Source organism: Mastomys coucha, unplaced genomic scaffold, assembly GCF_008632895.1.
Source record: "Mastomys coucha isolate ucsf_1 unplaced genomic scaffold, UCSF_Mcou_1 pScaffold15, whole genome shotgun sequence".
NCBI lineage: Eukaryota > Metazoa > Chordata > Mammalia > Rodentia > Muridae > Mastomys > Mastomys coucha.
The window spans coordinates 12,886,139-12,905,959 of NW_022196897.1; the positions used below are offsets into that span (position 1 = coordinate 12,886,139).

The 19,821-nt window shown below is 50.1% G+C and overlaps 1 protein-coding gene across 9 annotated transcripts in view; it reads right to left on the reverse strand.

The window, feature by feature from the left end:
- Grin1 (glutamate ionotropic receptor NMDA type subunit 1) overlaps positions 1–18,030 on the reverse strand; it is a 26,380-nt gene extending 8,350 nt beyond the window's left edge. For 4 of the 9 annotated variants that reach the window (XM_031369323.1, XM_031369322.1, XM_031369318.1 and 1 more), the window contains exons 1-8: positions 17,477–18,028; positions 15,855–15,989; positions 12,603–12,779; positions 9,589–9,689; positions 4,749–4,870; positions 4,502–4,676; positions 3,419–3,563; positions 3,238–3,321 (exon numbers count right to left, since the gene is read on the reverse strand). In XM_031369323.1, coding sequence (XP_031225183.1) covers positions 3,238–3,321; positions 3,419–3,563; positions 4,502–4,676; positions 4,749–4,870; positions 9,589–9,689; positions 12,603–12,779; positions 15,855–15,989; positions 17,477–17,734 — 1,197 coding nt within the window. In that variant the 5' untranslated portion in view covers positions 17,735–18,028. The other 5 variants (XM_031369320.1, XM_031369319.1, XM_031369316.1 and 2 more) reach the window with 3 other exon arrangements.
- Positions 18,031–19,821: the final 1,791 nt, after the last annotated feature.

Genomic DNA, 19,821 nt, shown 5'->3' on the forward strand with positions numbered 1-19,821 from the left:
TTTTTGAGGCAAGGTCTTTGGCTATATAGCTCTGGCTGATGTGGAACTTGCTTTGTAAACCATGCTGACCTTGAACTCACAGAGGCCCACACAACTCTGCCTCCTGACTACAAGGGTTAAAGGTATGTCCTACCACCTCAGTATTCTGTTTGTTTTTTAGAAACTTATTTATTTTATGTATGTGAGTACACTGTAGCTGTCTTCAGACACACCAGAAGAGGGCCTCAGATCCCATTACAGATGGTTGTGAGCCATCATGTGGTTGCTGGGAATTGAACTCAGGACCTCTGGAAGAACAGTCAGTACTCTTAACCACTGAGCCATCTTTCCAGCCCCTGTTGGTTGTTTTTTGTTTTTTTGTTTGTTTGTTTTTTCAAGACAAAGTTTCTCTGTGTAGCTCTGGCTGTCCTGAAACTTGCTCTGTAGACCAGACTGGCCTTGAATTCACAGAGATTTATCTGCTCCTGCCTCTGCATCCTGAGTACCAGAATTAAAGTGTGCGTCACCATTGCCTGGCATGCTCTTCTTTTCTTTTTTTTCCACTTAAAAAAAAAAAGATTTATTAAAGGTAGCGCAGAGGTAGGCGGATCTCTGAGTTCGAGGCCAGCCTGGTCTACAGAGTGAGTTCCAGGACAGCCAGGGCTACACAGAGAAACCCTGTCTCAAAAAACAAAAACAAACAACAACAACAACAACAAAAGGTTTATTATTGTAAATAAGTTCACTGTAGCTGTCTTCAGACACACCAGAAAAGGGCATCAAATCTCATTTCAGATGGTTGTGAGCCACCATGTGGTTGCTGGGATTTGAACTCAGGACCTTCAAAGAGCAGTCAGTGCTCTTACCCACTGAGCCATCTCACCAGCCTCCATTTTTCTTTTTAAGACAGGGCTTTATAGATGGAAAGGAAAGTACAGCTGGGATGTAATACATGAGAGAAGAATAAATTAATTAATTTTTAAAAAAATAGAAAAAAATTCCTCCATAAGATTAGGCTGTAGGCCAGCCTGTAAAGCATTAATAACCATTGAATGAGAGAGGGCAAGACCATTGTGGGTGGAGACACCCTAGGCTGGTGGTCCTGGGCTTTACAAGAAACCAGGCAAAGCAGGCCATAAGGAGCAAGGCAGTAAGCAGCACCCTGCCAGGACCTCTATATCAGCTCCTGCTTCCAGATTCCTGTCCTGACTTCCTTCAGTGATGGAACACAATATGAAGGTCTAAGCCAAATGAACTCTTCTTCTCCATGTCCCCCCATAAAAAAGAAAGACCCTCATAGAGCCAAGGCTGGCCCCTCCGTGCTCCATAGCTGAGGAGGACCCTGGGCTTCTGATTCTTTTTCATCTACTTCCAAAGAGCTGGGCTTAAAGGCATGCTCCACTACGACTAGTTAATGCTTCTCTCTCAAGGTTGCCTCTTCAGCCCAGACTTCAGCTTTGACATTCTCCCTCCCTATTCTCTAGGGTCCATAGCCTCACAGTTGGGGGACAGGAAGAAGTCTGGGGGATGCCAGAGTGGACCATAGTTGGTTTCTGAGGGTCTATATTGGATGCAAAAAACAGAGGGGTAGGCAGCCCAGGCAGGAGTGGTGACAGGCAGTGGAAGAGGTCCCCTCACTGGGAATCTTGAGAAGGAAGAGAGGAGGAGGCAGGACCATATTTTTCTATTATGTAAGTGTATTTGCTAGTGTTGTCAAAAAATTAGTGATGGAGTTAGACAAGTGGGTGACCTTAAGATCTTACAGAAGACCTAGTTTCTGTTCTTACCACCCACACGGTGGCTTACAACCACCCATTCCAGTTACAGGTGATCCAATATCCTCAACTCTGTAGGCACCAGGAAAGCACATGGAATCTACATATACAGGCAGGCAAAACATTCATACATATAAAATAAAACTGAACAAACCAGTAAAACCAGAAACATTCCTGATAGCCATTGGCATCTCTTTTTTTGTTTGTTTGTTTTGTTTTTTTTTGTTTTTCCAGACAGTGTTTCTCTGTGTAGCCCTGGCTGTCTTGGAACTCACTCTGTACACTAGGCTGGCCTTGAACTCAGAAATCCACCTGCCTCTGCCTCCCAAATGCTGGGATTAAAGGCATGTGCCACCACCGCCTGGCACCATAGGCACCTTGATAGATCCTTCTGCTACAGCCTTCAGATCTCCTCTCCCCCTTGGTTTCTTTTTTTCTTTTTAAAGACATTTATTTTATGTATCTGAGCATGCTGTCACTGACAAACCAGAAGAGGCCATTGGATCCAATTACAGACAGTTGTGAGCCAGCATGTGGTTGCTGGGAATTGAACTCATGACCTCTGGAAGAGCAGCCAATGTTCCTAAGTGCTGAGCCATCTCTCTAGCCCGCCCCTTTGGTTTTTCAAGACAGAGTTTCTTTGTGTAGCCCTGGCTGTCCTGGAATAAGCTGTGTAGAGCAAGCTGGCCTCAAACTCATTGAGGTCTGTCTGTCTCTACCTCTGGGATTAAAGGGATGTGCCACAACCACCCAGCACTCTCAGACTTTTCAACATCAGGTGCCTGAATTGCAAACATACCATATAGGTTTTGCAAGGTGACACTATCACTATCCTGTGAGAAATGCAGGCAGGTACTCATTGGAGAGTGAGCCCCCATTGCAGGGGTGAGCTCGGAGAGTTAGCAGGGCTGAGGCACTTGATGAAGGCACTAAGAGAAGGTTGGCTAGGCTCATGGCACTGCAGAATCTTCCTGTGGCGATTACAGTATCAGAGCTGAGAGTGCTGTGGCTCGGAGTGAAGAGGAATTCTCAGAATAGCCCTTAGGCAGAGGGAGGGGTCCATGGATGAACCCAAGGGAAGTATAAATCAGGCCGAGGAAGAGACTATACAGGAAGAAGCCAGCTTAAGAAGGGGTTCCTGGATGCCCAAGGAGAAATGGGACACTCGAGACAGCAAGTTCTAAGCTAAATTCTGCACTGGGGCTCAGAACACTGTACCTCTGCCTCTGCCAGTTCTTCCTTGGACTTACTAGAGCTGGGCCAGGATAGAGTACTGCAAAAACCCTGTTGGGCAGAAACTCCTGCTCCTCCTTCCCCCATCTCCCCTCCTGCTTCCTCTGCCATGTGTGCCAGAGCCAGGTGCTGGCACAGCCTCCATCTCCTCTATCTGTGCTCTGTGACTTCATCCCCTTTCCTCCTGGCCTGAAGGAACAGCTGAAGTGTTGCAGATGGGAATGTTGGGCTATATCAGCAGGGTCCCCACCTTTAGTCTGGTGGACATCTGGTATCCTCGAGGCTTCTCTGTCTCTCCTCCTGGCCAGATGATCTTCCTGTCATTTGGGATGACCTGGGGGTGGGAGTATGAGATGGAGGGTGGCCACGCAGGGGTCTTGGCCCCAGGACCCTAAGGCCCCAGCCCCCACCCCCTCATGACCCCCACCTACATGGGTACCATTGTAGATGCCCACTTGCACCAGCTTGCGGTTCTGCAGGTTCATGATACTATAGTTGGCAAACTTCCGGTCCCCATCCTCATTGAATTCCACACGGCCAGTCACTCCATCCGCATACTTAGAAGACATCAGTACCCTGGGAAGAGAGGATAGCTTAGACCTATCAAGGACACCTGTTCTTACTGACTTCTGAGTGGCCCAACTCTCATACCTTCTGCCCTAGTCTTAAGAAGGGAAAGATTAGCAGATGGTAGCACCTCATACAGAGTGGAGAACATGGTGTGTGCCTGCCAGCACCAGATGGACAGCACAGCTACTGCATCTGAAGCCATGTCAAAGGGTTCTCTGGATTAGGACATGTGGTTGTCATAGCCACCATCTTGGTTTTACAGGGAAAAAGCAGAACCCAGAGAACTTCAGGCTCATTTGCCATCAAATGGGGGAAGTAGATGGAGCCTGTACCTAGTTCTAGCCCCTGGGTGGCTTGCCTGGCTATATGTTTGCACAATGGAGCATATCAGTGAGCCTGTGTGCATGCAGCTGAAGTATAGAGTCACTCCTATGAGTGTGCTTGTGGCATACATACATCATGTCTCTCTGAGTTTCTGTGTATTAGGTGGCATGTGTATTCAGCCTGTAATTGCACGGATACATGGGAAGCTGTTGACAGTGGCTCTGGGATTCTGCAGCCATTCCCTTGATCAGCCTTGAATCTCTATTGTCATTGGATGCCTATTCTGAATTTCTGTGTTCCTAGAACATCCCAGGTCCCACCTGCAGCAAGAACTTCCTTTTGGAGCACCAAGCACTGTGGGGAGTGAAGTAAAGCAACTACAACTTCAGTGACAGTAGAGGTAAGGACATTAGTGGTGAGAAAGGGGATGATTATCACGGTAAAGACAGAAAATATGGTGCTAGGAATATGGATTTGCGATATGGACTAACCATATAGCACGTCCTAGATACGACCGCCTGGACCACCCCGGAAGAGTGAGCCCCGCCCCCCTCCGATTAAGAACAGCCCATTTCCCTAGACAATGACTCCACACACCTACTGAGAGCAACCCCGCCCACCTCTTGAACAGTGGTCCGGTCTTCCAGATGTTTGTGTTGCCCACGCAACCCCGCGGCGGGTCAGTGATGTTCTCCTTTTCTAGGAGCTCGTGAACTGCCTGTGCCACCACGCCCACAGCATCACTGATGTGGGCCGACTCGTTCTTGCCGTTGATTAGCTGAAGTCCGATGATGCCTGCGCGGGACCCTGCAGTTTAGAGACTGGACGGGCCTACAGTCCCAGGTGACCCCACAGCCCAGCACTCACCGTCAGGAGCGTAGCGCAGAGCGTTCCCAGAGATCTCGCGCTCCCCCACCAGCCACACGTACCCAGAGCCAGTCATGTTCAGCATCGCAGCTGCGCGGTATACGGTGGCAGCGTCGTCCTCGCTGTGGGGCAGACCCGGGTGACGAACCAGGACTCCAGGTCTCCCTACCCTGGCCACAGACTCTCCCTCTCGTGTGCTCTGAGGAGCGTGTCTATGCCCACAACCCTTTCTGCGGCTAGACGGGGAGGTCTGTACAGGAGAACAGGCTGGACCCAGGGCCTTTCCAGTCTTAAGTTGGAGGGCTCCTGCCTCCTAGGGTACAAGATGACTTCCCGAACTCTTGATGGCTCATTGTTGGGCACGTGCTCTGTGCTCCAAATACTATGCTGGAACCATCTCAGCATCCTTACAGGAAGATGTTTAAAAGGTCAGGTTACATAGTGATAAGTGGCGGGGTAGGGTCTGTGCCTGGGTAGTCCACTCTAGCACCCGTGTGACTCACTAAGCTCTAGGCAAGCTACGGCTTGCCTCTGTGTTTGAGGCTGTGAAATGACAAGGTTTCTGGCATGAGTGGGACCCAATGCTCTAGTTGCTAAGCTGAGCTTTCTGAAGATACTATTGGGCAGAAGAGAGACTGCTCCCAGGGTAGGTATATCCTTTGACATCCAAGGCCAGGGCCACTAGCACAAGCCTCACTTTACAGGGACATGTCCTAAGTGCTTGAGGTGTCCTCATAAGTAATGCTTGTGGACAGGGGACCTAGTCGCCTGAGACTGGGGCTGCCAGGTCCTAGCCATGCCACTGGGGTTTTCCTGGTCTCCCGTAGCCAGTGATGATCCTGTCCTTACCCTGCACCTGTCAGCCTCTTCTGTTCAAGGCCCAGCCATGATTGGCACTTTGGTTCCTCAGCACATGTTTGAAAGTTACAGTGAAGCCAAGTGGATTACCTGATATTGTGTTATTTTTCTTTGTTAAAAATGCTATCTCAAGCTGGGCAGTGGTGGCACAGGCCTTTAATCCTAGCACTTGGGAGGCAGAGGCAGGTGGATTTCTGTGTTTGAGGTCAACCTGGTCTACAGAGTGAGTTCCAGGGCAGCCAGGGCTACACAGGGAAACCCTGTCTCGAAAAACCAAAAAAAAAAAAAAAAAAAGCTATCTCAAATTCATTTTATGTGTATTAGTGTTGCCTTCTCCATGCATTTATGTGCACCAAACTGGTGCCTAGTGCCTATGGCAGCCAGATGACAGTGTCAGATCTCCTAGAATTGGAGTTATGAAGGGTTGTGAGTCATTGTGGGTGCTAAGAACTAAGTTCAGGTCCTCTGTGAGCACCAGGCCACCATCTTTCCAGCCCTACTGGCTTCTTTTTATACCAGTTGATTCATAACCAAGAAAATCCCAGTTCCCTGAGAAGCCTCCTCACAACTTTCTGAATGATTAATTAACCAAAATAAATGCTCTAAATGACTATGCTGTTGGTGATGTAAGCAATACACAACACACACACACACACACACACACACACACATGGACACACACACCAACCTAGGTAGTATTTCAACAAGAATATATGCCAGAGCCAAATGTGGTAGCATATGACTTTAATCCCACCACATGGGAGGTAGAGGCAGGCAACTCTCCACAAGTTCAAGGCCAGCCTGGTATACACAACAAGTTCAAGGACATAGAAGGGCTCTGTCTCAAAACAAACAAATGAACCAAAAATAATATGTGACAGAGGTGCTGTGCACTGAGCATGGAAGGGATCAGCCAGCACCACACATGTCCAGGAGCATATCTGACATTAACTATACCCACCAAATCTGACAGAGAACCCCATCTTCCCAATACAACTCAGAGCTACACAAAGTCACTTGGTGGAATGACTGTGATCAATGAAATGGTTATAGACAAAAGGTCTGATCAATCCATCAAACCTCATCTAACCATTTTACAGAGATAGTGACACCAGTGAAGACAGGGTGAGGAAAATAAAGACAAAAAGCTTTGCAGATGAGTTTTGTGCATCCTATAGACAAATGAAGTCCGGAAAACAAGCTCTACTGTGGGGAAGGGGCTATTGTGGGGAGTGCTGGGGTGCTCAGCAGTGGGGCCTTACTCGCTTGGCATGCATAAGCTTGAGGTTCCATGGGCTCTTCAAGATTTCAAAAACAGTGTGGATTGTGGCTATAACTCAATATACATGTAACATGCAGTATGTTCCTGTGGGCTATAGTGATAGGAATATGGTGCATGCTGATGTGTGCATGTTTGTGCCATGGGTGGTGTCCAAGCAGCTCAAATTCATGTTAGTGTCTCAAACCACCATGACCCTTCTTCCGGTGACTTCTTTGATAGAGCCATATTTGGCAAGCCTGTCTTTAACCCTGGGGTCATCAATGTGGAGGAGACCCTTCTTGCCCTATGTCCCAAGAAAGGGGATACTCCTTTCAGCTACAATGGATAGTACTGGAAATTATTAGCCAGGAAGTGGCAAGTGTCTGCTCTTCTGCTGGGGCCTGGGTGTGGTGGGTTCTATGAATGGCTGCTCTCTGCCTTGTGTCTTCTCACTCTCATTATAAGACAGAAGTCAGCACATGTACTTGGCTTTGCCTATTACAAAAGGGTCTAATAGTGAGCAGGTAGGTTTTAAGAGAATGACTTCCTCAGGAAAGTCTTCTGGCTGGACTGCTGTACTTACTCATTTGCCCACCATCCTGAACATCTTTTATCCAAACTGAACAAATCACCCTCAATGTGATTTGTTCCAAGTCCTATGATGAGAAGTATAAACAGTCAGAAAATGGGGGAGCGTGGTGGGGCTTTCCTTGGTCAACCAGGGCTGAGCTTGCTTTCCAAGAGCCTTCTCTGCCCTGCTCTTTTTTTCTGGACACATTTCTCTCTCACTTACACCTTCCTTCCCTCTCTCCCTCCCTCTGATTGGGTCTCATGTGGACAAAGTTGGCCTTGAACTTGCCAGGTAGTTGAGAATGATCTTGAATTCTTGACCCTTCTGCCTCTGGAGTGCTGGGATTACAGGTATGTACCATCATATCTGATTCTATGTGGTGCTGAAGATTGGACCTAGAGTATTGTTAATGCAAGGAAGATGCTCTGAGCAACCGAGCAGCATCCCTAGCTCATCTGGATATATTTTAAATCCATTCTCTAGGAGCTCTGGATCATCCCTCACCCTCTAAGTATGCAGTTAGAATCAGTGGTTCTCAACCTGTGGGTTAAGACCCCTCTCAGGGTCGCATATCAGATATCTTGCATATCAGATATTTATATTACAATTTATATAACAGTAGCAAAATTACAGTTATGAGGTAGCAATGAAATAATTTTCCAGTGGAGGTCATCACAACATAGGGAACTGTACTAAAGGGTCCCAGCATTAGGAAGGTTGAGAAGCACTGAGTTAGATGAATAGCAAAGACAAATGGTGCATGGCTCTGCAGTGTGGCTGTGCACTATTATGTGCCTGCCATAGTGTGTGTGTACTGGTAATGGGACAATTGGCACCTGCTTCCTGACACTCCTGGGGGAGGTGATGAAGCTGAGGATATTATTCAACACCATATCTGTCCACTATCGCTCAGAGTGGGGCATATAGTTCCGACCCTGCCATCTGAGTGAAGACACAGTCTGCTTTCCAGGCTGAGTCCTGGTTGCCTTACCCTGCAATCTGTGAACAATGGTCACTGTACATCTGGTTATGGACAGAGAGACAGTCTGCTGACTAAATCTGCAAATAGGTATCTCTCCTGAGCCTGAACACGGTTGTCCCTTTCCTGCCAGCAGGACAGGAGGATTTGGGGTACTTCCCCAAAACTGGATGATGTATGCCGTTTTTTTCCTACTGGAGCACAGCAGAGCTGGGCAGACTACGGATTGGACCCACCTAGAACTCTCGTTGTCCCTAGGACTGCCGTGCTGTGCTTCCCGTTTTTCCTTTCCACGGGACTTAGGCTCTAGTCTTCTCCTTTACCAGAAACCCTAGTTGTTTGCGAATAGGGAGATTTTACTGTGTACACTTTCACAGTATTGAAATGGGTTGTGAGGCAGGTCCTAACCAGGACCAACCTGTTTTTCATGAGTTCTCATCAGGGGTTTTGGCTCAACTGTTCACCTGCATGTGACTTTTGCTGGGCTCCTTCTCTGTCCTCAGCCCTTAGAATATTTATATAGCTATGTCTTCCAGTCTATGGGCTTCCTAACACTGTAGCTCCAAACCCCAAAGCTGAGTTTAAGACAAATGGCAAATGATCCTATTCGACAGTAAAAGAGGGAGAACCTAAGGAGGAATGAACAGGAGGCTCCAGGAGAGAAGGAAGAAGGTAGCATGGAGTACAGATTTTATTTGGTGAAGATCTTATTTTAAAAGAAAAAAGATTTATTTATTTTACGTATATGAGGTCACTGTAGTTGTTTTTATGCACACCAGAAGAGGGCATCCATCAGATCCCACTACAGATGATTGTGAGCCACCGTGTGGTTGCTGGGAATTGAACTCAGGACCTCTGGAAGAGCAGTCAGTGCTTCTCTCCAGCCCAACCTTTTTAATTTTTAAGATTTTTATTTTGTGTTATTGGGGTTCTGCCCATGTGCATATCTGTGTGAAGGTGCCAGATGCCCTGGGGTTCTGCCCTAGTCCTCAGCCAGTGCTCTTACCCAATGAGCCATCTCTCCATTCCCTAGTGAAGTTTTGTTTTGTTTTTGTTTTTCAAATTGAAGCTCATTTTGCCCAATAGTGCCCCAAACCTAGCCCAGATGGTGGACTTGAGTCCCAGGCAGAATCACAAGGATGAGACAAGGAAGCCAGCCCAGCCTACTCACCTTGCAGAAAGGATGATGACCCGGGCCTCCAGTTCCCGGGCCTCCATCAGCAGAGCCGTCACATTCTTGGTTCCTGGGTCAAACTGCAGCACCTTCTCCGCCTGTGGTGTGAGCAGAAGCATTAGCAGGTAGTTGGGAAAGAGAACATTGTGCCTCAGTGGCAAGAGTGGGGCCAAAGGTGCTAGAAACCCCGAGGCAGCTTAGCTAGAGCTGCCGGGCCTGTCCTTGCCACCTGCACTGTGCGCCTGCCTCCTCACTGTGCGTGGCCTCTCCTTGCTGCCTGTCTCTTCTTCAGCCTGCTGAATGTCCTGTGCTCACTCAAGTTCTGTTCTTCTCTCAGTTTGCTTTCTTCAGGTCTCTCTTTCCATCTCACTCCTGTCCTCCGTTTTTTGTTTGTTTGTTTGTTTTGTTTTGTTTTTTGTTTTTGTTTTTGTTTTTTTGCACTGAGCATGCAAGCTGAAGTGGACCGAGACTTAGAAAGAGACGTGCAGCGAACAGGAAATAGAAAAGTTTTGGAATGCAACTGGGAACAGAGATGGGGCTGATTTTTCCAAAACCTTGGGAGATCTCAGCTCAGACCTGATTCCTCTTGCTCCTGTAGGAGCGGCCCAGACTCTGAAGTGACCAGGTGGGCAGGCTCCCTCCCTGGGTTCCACTAGGAAACCCTGGCGGACCTGGAGATTCATGCACTTCCCAGAGCAGCGCCTCCTGTGACCGTGCTTATCTTGAGGATGCGGGCCAGGGTCACGGCGGGTGGGCCATGGGCACCCACACCGCCCACCCCTGCCCTCTCCTGCCTGCTTGCTGCCTGCCTCACCACCTGTCTCTCCTCACTGCTCAGGCCTGCGGCTCGGCTCGGCGCGGTGGGGCCAGAAAGCACCCAGTGGCTGAGGCACCGCAGGCCGGGGCTCGCTAGTCGGTGGGTGGCGTGCACGTCCATGCATATATACCTTGGGTCCGCGCTTGTTGTCATAGGACAGTTGGTCGAGGTTTTCATAGTTCCTTTTTTTACTCTGATGAATAATGTGCACAGAGAAAATATGCAGACACAGAAGAAGATTATAAACGGTTGAAAATGACGGCGCTAAAGCAATCACACCACCTCCTCGGCACGTCTGCAGACGGGCACGTACCTGGAGCTCGCAAACACCGAGACCCGGGGTGGGGCTAGGGACAGGGTGGAGCTGAGGCAGGAGGGGACACAGGGGCAAGGGCCAGAGAGGCTCCCTGCCTTGGAGCTATATTCTTGGAAACAGTCTTTTTCAGAAGAGAGGACAACCCTGTCCACACCACCCTTGAGGTTCCCCCAAGCCACCCCCAACCCCGGCATGCACCTGCTATGTGGCCCCAGCAGTACCCACCCCCACCCGCATCAGTTCTTAGTGAAAGAGGAGCAGCTTGCAGAGCCCTGTCTCTATGACCCTCCCACTCCTCCCCTTTTCCTCCCATGGGTTCTCTTCTTACTAACCCTGAACCCTCACACCTAAATGCTCACAATAGTGTCTGAGACTGGGTATGTATGTGTATGCCTGCAGAGGTGATATGCTCCTGCCACAGAGGTAAATCTATGTGATGCAAGGGCAGAGTACAGTCTAAGCATGTGTGTGTGCACGCGCATGCATGCGTATGTGCATGGGTGTTTAAGCTTGTGGTTACAAGTGAGAGTGAGCTTTGTCGCACTTGTGTAAAGATCCTCTTGCACAGCACAGAAGTACATGGAGGTGACTGAGGTCTATGTTTCCAAAAGGTGTGGTGTGCCACTAAAATACCCAAGAACTGAATAACTATGTGTGTGTGCTGGTGTGTGCAGAGCAGGTGGTTGGGTGTGCAGGGGTCAGGCTGATGAACAAGTGGGTAGGTTGATAGTATGTGTGGCTTTGATGGACACAGCAGAAGTATGAAGGAACCTGCCAGATGCTAGGAGTGGGACTATCTGCAGAGAGGCAGAGCCCTTGGTGCTAATAACCAGCCCTCCTTCCCAGACTAAGTGGACCACCCTAAAAGATTCATCCTGAGCCTGTCTCTAGCCTCAACTCCCACCCCCAACCTCTACTCCCCCCAGAGGCCTATGGCACCTTCGGCGTGGGGTTCAATGGTTGTTGCTAAGTATGATGAGGCCAGCTATGATTTTGCAGGCAGAACATGCTCCCACCCATCTCCCTCCCCCATCTTTCTTTTGGGGCCCCTCCCCAGCCTGGGCCTCCTCCTCTCTGCTAACCTGAAAAAGCACCAACCAGCTGCTTTTTGGTGCTCTGTGTCCTGGGACTGAGGGGGTCATGGGCCAGGTCCTTATTAGGCCGACATGAGTGTTGGCAAGGAAGGGCAGAGGGGTCACTTTGACTCCTTCTACCTCAAATCCTGGCTCTGGTCTCTCGCAGTTCCACACACTGGGGGCCAGGCTGAAATGGGAGTGTATGTGTATCCTGCGATCAGTGTCTACATAGTCCCGTGAGGATGCAGAGCTAAGCCCTGAGGTGGGAGGGAGGGAGAGACACAGTGTAAGCCTAAGTAGCCAAGCTGGAGATGGGGCTGCAGATGAGTGGGGCTTCAATTAGGGCCATGGGCAGCCATGAGGCAGCAGGCTTTTAGAAGGATGTGGCCTTTGTGAGGACATGGATTGTATCCCAGTGCTCCGGGGAGGAGACTGTAGACGGTGTTCCTGAAAGGTAGATGGTACTTGGCATCTAGCAGAGAGGGGCTGGGGCAGTCCTGAGTTGAGTCTAACTGGGGTGTCAGCTGGGGCCAGGGAGGCCTGAGGCTGGTGGGGGGCGGGACAGGGGTGTTTGCAGAGCTCCAGGTGGTCCAGCCCTCGCGCAGCAGGGACTGACACGAAGGAGATTTCGACTAATGGCAAAAGCAAGTGAAATGAGCCAAGGACAGGCCAGGGCGGGCGCTGCCAGACGCAGTGGTGCTGAGCATGCGGGATGGAGAGAGAGTGTTCACAAGGAGCCACAGACATGGCATGGCCCGCCTGCTCCTGCTGGACAAGGACCTCTTCAGGGCTAGGGCCTCACCTTGGACTCACGCTCCTCCAGCAATGTCTCCAGGCGCTTCTGAGCTGCCCGGCCCTCATGGTCATCGCTGACCAGCAGGATGATATGGTTCCAGTTGTAGACTCGCATCATCTCAAACCAGACGCTGGACTGGTGGGAGTAGGGTGGCACCGTGCGAAGGAAGCTCAGGTGGATGCTCTGTGGGTGCGACCGAGAGGCTGAGGCAGGGCCAGGCTAAGTGGGCTTCCCCTCTCCCATTAATGGGGTCACTTCCTCCCACCTGCCCTTACTCTTTCCCTGTAGCATCTCCTGTGAGAGTAAAGGCTTGGCATTTTCAGTAGCACCCTGACATGAATGAAGAGTCTCAGTTCTTGGGGTGGCTGCCACCTTCCTACCAGCACTCCCCTAGAAAGGTTGACCATAGAAGCTTCTCTGAGACCTCAATGGGCCTCACATGGTGCTCTCCCCAGTTTTAATAACTGTATTTTGGGCTGGGGGTGTATAGCTCAATAGCACAGCATTTGCCTAGTGCAAAGAAGGTTCTGGGTTCTATTCCAGGAGCTGGTAAGAAAATAACAACTACATTTATATGTAGGTCTTCTGTCTTGGGGTCAAATGTTGCCTTTCTTCCCTCAGGCCAAAGACTGTGGCTTACTAGTGTCTTGCTGCTCAAATTACCCTAGCTGCCAGGGCCTGTCCATGTCTGTGTGAGTGAGCATGGCTCTTACACTCTTGTGATTTGCCCTGTTCTTGGTCTTCTGATGCTTCTAGGTTAGGTTTTGTTTTGTTTTGTTTTGTTTTGTTTTTTTACCAGTTCCCTCTTGGTGGCCGGGGACAGTGCTTTGGAGGGGTAGAATGTCCACTGTCTCTGCAGCTGGCTGCAGGCAGCTTGTATTACATTTGCTGCTGCAGACCTGCTCTTTCTGGCCTGTGTGACAGGCAGAGGGCTGACTTTGAGTTGGAGCCATCAGGGGCTGGAGTGTGCCTGTGGTGTTTGGCCCCACCTTTGGCCCAATGGGTTGGCCTGTGGTCAGTCTCTAGGTTGGTCCAGCTGTGTTATGGGGCCTCCCAGCTTCTTGTCTGACCTGGCTACTTCACTTCTTATGGTCAATACTTTCTTTTATACATGAGGGTAAAAGTGTTCCAGAGGAAAAATGGCTAAGAAGCATAGGTTGAGAGCATGTTCCTCATTGGCATACAAAGAGTGGCTTAGGTGCCTGGATGTGTGAGGCTCTTGACCTCAGTCTGATCCTCTCCAGATGGGCCCTCCTACAAGTTCTCCCTTTAAGTCCTTTTTTTTTTAAAAAAAAAAAATACTAATTTATTTAATATACATTCATACACTGTAGCTGTTTTCAGACCAGAAGAGGGCATCAGATTCCATTACAGATGGTTGTGAGCCACTATGTGGTTGCTGGGAATTGAACTCAGGACCTCTGGAAGAGTAGTCAGTGTTTTTATCCTCTGAGCCATCTCTCTAGCCCTCTCTAAGTCCCTTTTGTCACCAAATGGCAGACCCACCACATGCTTGGGTCTGAATGGCCAGACTCCCTGCCTTAAGGCAGATTTTTCAAGAACTGTAGGCTCTGGACAGGAAGACTCTGGAGGGCATGGGGAGATCCAGAGATGTACTGTGCAGCCCACGGCCCTCTGGCTGATCCCAGGCACCAGCTGGTTGCCTCCATGTGGCTCCCTGATGGCTGTAGGCAGTCAGAGTCTACAGGTTTCGTGGAGAAGACTATGGTGTCAGGGCTTCTGGACACCCAGTGGCCTAACAGAGATCTACTGTGCAGCGGGGCTTCCTCTTCTCTACTTGGGGGACACAGGACCCTACCACTTACCTGAGGAAGGTTAGGTAGGCATGTCCTGAGATTCTTGGAATGCCTCCCCATGCTAATGAGGCATCACAGTACCTTAGCCTTCATTCAGTGACCTATGCCCACTCTCAATATTCTCACACCCTTCCCTCGAAGTATATAACCCTTAGTTCACCCCAAATAAAGTGTATGCATACAAGCCCACCCTGAAAAATGGTGGGCTTTATACACAAGCTAAGATCGTCTTAGGGAGCCGTTTCATTGAAGATCGTGGGAGGAGTCCCTCTCCTAAAAGAGCTGTAACACTAAGATCCACAGAAAAGGTCTTCTCTCCCCCCCCGCATCCCCACACCCTCTCACCACCACCCCCACATTCACTCCCAGTCAGACTGGGATCCTGCAGAACTCCACCCATTCCAGGCTCTACGTCACCCTTCCAGCCCAGTGTGAAGCGGCATCTCGACACCCTGAGCAGAGGGAGGAAACAGAGGACTCAGAACCACAGCTGGACCCCAAAACACACACAACAGATGCTGGATTGAATCCCAGTTGATAGGGTCTCTCAAAATCATGAAAAATTAAAAATTGTATGATCTAGAGCAAGTTTCCTGTGTCTCTGGGTTGTGGTTTCTTACAACTCAGTAGCTACTCTTCAGCTTTTGGGCCCAATTGAATGGAGGCTAGCCCAGCCTTTGGGCCCAATTGAATGGAGGCTAGCCCAGCCTTTGGGCCCAATTGAATGGAGGCCAGCCCAGCCTTTGGGCCCAATTGAATAGAGGCTAGCCCAGCCTTTGGGCCACAAGAGCTCCCCAGAATGCTGAGCTGAGATCCTTTAGTCCTTGAGACATGTGGCCTCCTGCCACAAGCTGCCTGTTCTGTCTACCCTGTGTTCCACTCCTATGTGCACTTCAGTTGGCAAGGTTGGGGTCTGCAGCATCTCTGTCTACCCTGAGTACTTTTCCATCCAGGCACCTGCTGCTGCCTGAAACTTCTCTCCAACTCTTTTGCTACTGTTTACTTGTCTTAGGAAGTTCCCTGTCACCCCTTGTTTAGCCCATGAAGCCCTCTTCATGAAGGGGGTGCTGCTGTTTCTTTTTGCCTGTCATTGGGAACCATCCTGAGTACACGTGACTGTATGAGCATGTGTGAGGACGCCAGTATTGCATGAGAGAGTATGTGGGACTGTGTGAGAGCGCGACAGCATGAGCACATTGGATTTGAGTGTGAATGCTAATGTGTGCTGAGTGTGAGCACATATGAACATGTATGTGACTAACTTCACATAGGCCTGTATATCAGTGTGATTGAGTATGGGTAACTTTGTATCCCAACACCTAGAAGATCCAGTGTGAGTTATGTATGTGTGGTTATGAGTGAGTGTGTTAGTTATGTGCCCCCTGGACCTGACCACAGGGAGAGGAAGAAAATCGGTTCTGAGTCTGGTGGCTAGGCTTACCTTGTCAGAGTAGATGGACATTCGGGTAGTCAGTCCCAGGACAGGGATTCTGTAGAAGCCAGCTGTGTAGGAGACAGGGGTGGGAGTGAAGTGGTCGTTGGGAGTAGGCGGGTGACTAACTAGGATAGCGTAGACCTGTGGATACAGGGAGACAGAGTCAGCTCTGTGGCATAGGATGGACACTGTACTAGGACTCCAGGTGATGCCATTTGTGCCCAAAGTCCCACACATCCAAGACACAAGAGAATGAGCCACCCATTGTAGAAAAGGGACAGCACTGAGCAAGATCTAGGGATGTGGACCACACAGACACCCCAGGCCACACACATCCCACACCACACACACAACACACATACAACACACCACACACATACCACAAGACACATACCACACACACCACACAACACACACACAACACACACATATACACACACGCTACAACACACACACAACACGCCACACACATACACAACACACACACCACAACACATACAACACAACACACACATAACACACACACACACACCACAACACATACAACACACACACACACACACACACAGAGGCATGTGGAGTTGGTAGATCCTCTCTTCTGACCAGGGCTCACCTCTTGTAAAGTGAGGCAGGGTGGGGATTGGGGCACGAAACTCTGGCATGGCCTCTACATTCTGTGATGTGAGGACTACTTCTCACTCCAGCCTGCAGCCTTTAGGTCCCATTAGTGTATGTAGGTATGCATGTGACTATGTAGGTGTTCATGAGCAAGGGCTGGAACATGTATGCACTATATGCACCAACGTGTCTGTGTTTATATATGACTCTCATGATGGAAGCAGGGTTGCTTTGTGCACTGACCATATAAAGCAGGGTGTCCATGGATATGCAGATGTGTGTGAGTGAGCATGTGTGCAGTTGACTGTGTCATATTGAGATGCAGTATGTGCTAATGCCATGTGCATGAACATGTGTGTGAGCAGATATGTTCATGGATGTAGATGTCCTTTGGAGAGCAAGTATGAATAGATTTGGCACAGTCCCTGTCCCTGTCCTCATTTTACATAAGTTGGTGCATTGCAGTGACCCTCATGGCTTCATTGGAATTCAGCAGCCAGCTCAGCCAGGGGCGGACAGCTTCAACAGCAACATGTCCTCCCCTGCAGCACACTGCACTCGGCTCCCACTCTGTGCCTTGGTGTCTCTGGCATGCGCAGTCCTCACTCCCACCCCTGCAGAGCCTCCTTGCTCTGGCACCTAGACCATCCTTTGCAGACCCATGAATGGGGGAAGGGAAGAGAGGTAAGGAAAGAAACAAAGATAGCCCCAGGCCTCATCCAGTCAGTCCCCCGAAGGAGGTGCTCCTCCATCTTGTGCTCAAAATGTCTAGAACCACACTGACTAGATGGAACAAATCACTAATGATAGTCACATGACAGCACACATGGTCCTCTGAGGACCAGTCCAAGGGGAACCAGCAGACACAGACATTTGTCCCAGGCCTCTCCAGGAGCCAGTTGGCTTGGGGTGGTCTGGTAAGGAGACTGAGAAGGACCAGGGAAGGATCGAATGAAACTGGGGCAGTGGAGAATGGTGAAGGAGCAGGGGAGAGAGGAAGTAGTGGTTACCTGGCTGGAGATGAGGTCCTCACACACTGACAGGGCCATCTGTATGGCGTTGGGCTTGTGGGTGACAGAAGTGGCGTTGAGCTGTATCTTCCAAGAGCCGTGTCGCTTATTGGCCTGGTTTACTGCCTCGCGGAACATCTGCTCGTGCTTGCGCGTGCTCAGCACCGCGCCGATGTTGACAATCTTGGGGTCGCAAGCGGCGCGGGCGAAGGAGCAGGAGAAAAGCAGGGCGAATGTCAGCAGGTGCATGGTGCTCATGAGCCCCGGGCACAGCGGGCCTGGCTCTGGGTTGCGCGAGTGCGACGACCTCGCGATGTACCGACCCGCGGGCCCCGCGCGGTCAAGCGCCCGCGGGTTCTTCAGGAGCCCAGAGCCAGCGCGGCGGATGCTGTCCGAGGTGCTGAAGCGTGTTGGGCGCCGCTCGAACACCCGCGCGGAAAAGGCGGAAAGGACGGCTGCGCTGACTGCACGACTGGTCCCGAAGCTGCGGCGACTGCAGCAGCTGCGGAGTCGTGAGCAGGACCTACGCGTTCTACCCCTCCCACCGCCCCCGCTTCCTGACGCCGAGTCGAGCGCGCGCCTCCTGACGCGCGCGCCTGCGTTGGCGTAAATGCTTAGAACGCGCGAGTGAGGAGCGCCCACGCGGGTGTGTGCACGCGCGTTAGCATACAGAGAACCAGGCACAGTCATCCGTGTGGTCCCAGACCTGAGCCGGGAAGACTAGACGAGTTTCTTATCACCACGTGCACCTGCACTCTTAAGTGTATTTCAACAAGAGGGAATGCGTTGTGAATGCTTGAGTGTGTGCGCTCGAGTATAAGTCTTTACCCACAGTTTGAAATATTTTGGGGCTTGATTCTTCCACGGTCAGGAAGAGGCCTTATCTCTCTATACCTTTGGGGGAAGGATAATCAGTGCTCTCCTCCCGACAGGGCTCGGTATTGTAGGAGAGAGTTGGATTGCTAGAGTTCAAGGCCAGCCTGGGCTACAGAGTAAGCAACAGGACCTGTCTATAAATAAATAACACCAAATTGGGGGGAAAGGAACACCACACCTTCTTGGATCTGTGACTTAGACTCCCTTCTGGAGGTTAAGAATAGATGTGACAGGGCTGGTGAGATGGCTCAGTGAGTAAGAGCACTGACTGAACTTCCGAAGGTCCTGAGTTCAAATACCAGCAACCACATGGTGACTTACAATCATCCGTAATGAGATCTGACTCCCTCTTCCGATCTGAAGACAGCTACAGTGCGCTTACATATAATAATGAATAAATATTTAAAAAAAGAAAAAAGAATAGAAGTGACATTGGCTCCCCTACTATAGAGTGGTACCTTCTAGGAGAGCTGAAGCTGACCAAGGACAGAGGGAGCTGTTTACAGCAGCTCAAGCAAGGTTAGACATCAGGCAGCACATCTGCTCCTGCCTGACATGTCTGTCTGAGTTAGATATTTTGTATACCCTGCTTCTTCTCTATGACTGCTCACCAGTGTGAGCTGGATCTTGCTCCCAGCAGTCATTTCCCAGAGCTCTCCTTGTTTTTCAGTCTGGCAATCCTAATTCTTTGTCCCCCTTCTGCCATATAAAGTAGGGCCTTTCCCAAATTCAAAAAAACAACAGAAGCTCCACCCATGCCAGTGACATCACTATTTCCAATAGCAACCAAGGATTTTGCAGGCTCCCCTGTAAATGCTTTCTAGGGGACAAAGGAGGTGGTCTTCACACCTATGTGCTGAGCAGTGCAGGGAAGAATCCTGGACCCACAGGTTCACACTCCAGGGTCCTCTCGATAAAGCTCTCTTCCAGAGCAGAGGACAGGCAGGCCTGTGGCACTGTCTAAGACCCCAGTCTTAGCCCCCTTTCTTCTCTCTGCTGCCTGGAGGTTACATGTCTGCACACTCTCTGTTCTGGCATTGAAGAGTACAGGGGAAAGAGCTCAGCCTCAGGACCCCCGATGCCCTAACAGCTTTCAGGAAACCCAGAGCTGTGGTTTCTGACAAGTCAGGACCTGAAGGCTACATACTCCATGATAGGGCAGGAACCACCCATCCACCCCATGAACCAAAGACTGTTCCTACTGACATGTTAGACCTTATTGCTGAATATTCAATGATCAGTAAGCAGTTGTTTCCAGATAGGAATCTGAAATTGACCATGGTAGAGCTACTTATATATACCAGGGAAGATTTGCCAAGCAGCAGAGTTTCCCTCTCCCCTTCCTGAGAGCCCATTTGCCAGCACACAGATCTTCTTGGCTGTGGGTCCTCAATCTTTTGGTCTAAACTCCTTGGAAAAGGACCAATAATGAGGGCAGGGAGGAGGCAGAACCTATCTGACCCATCATC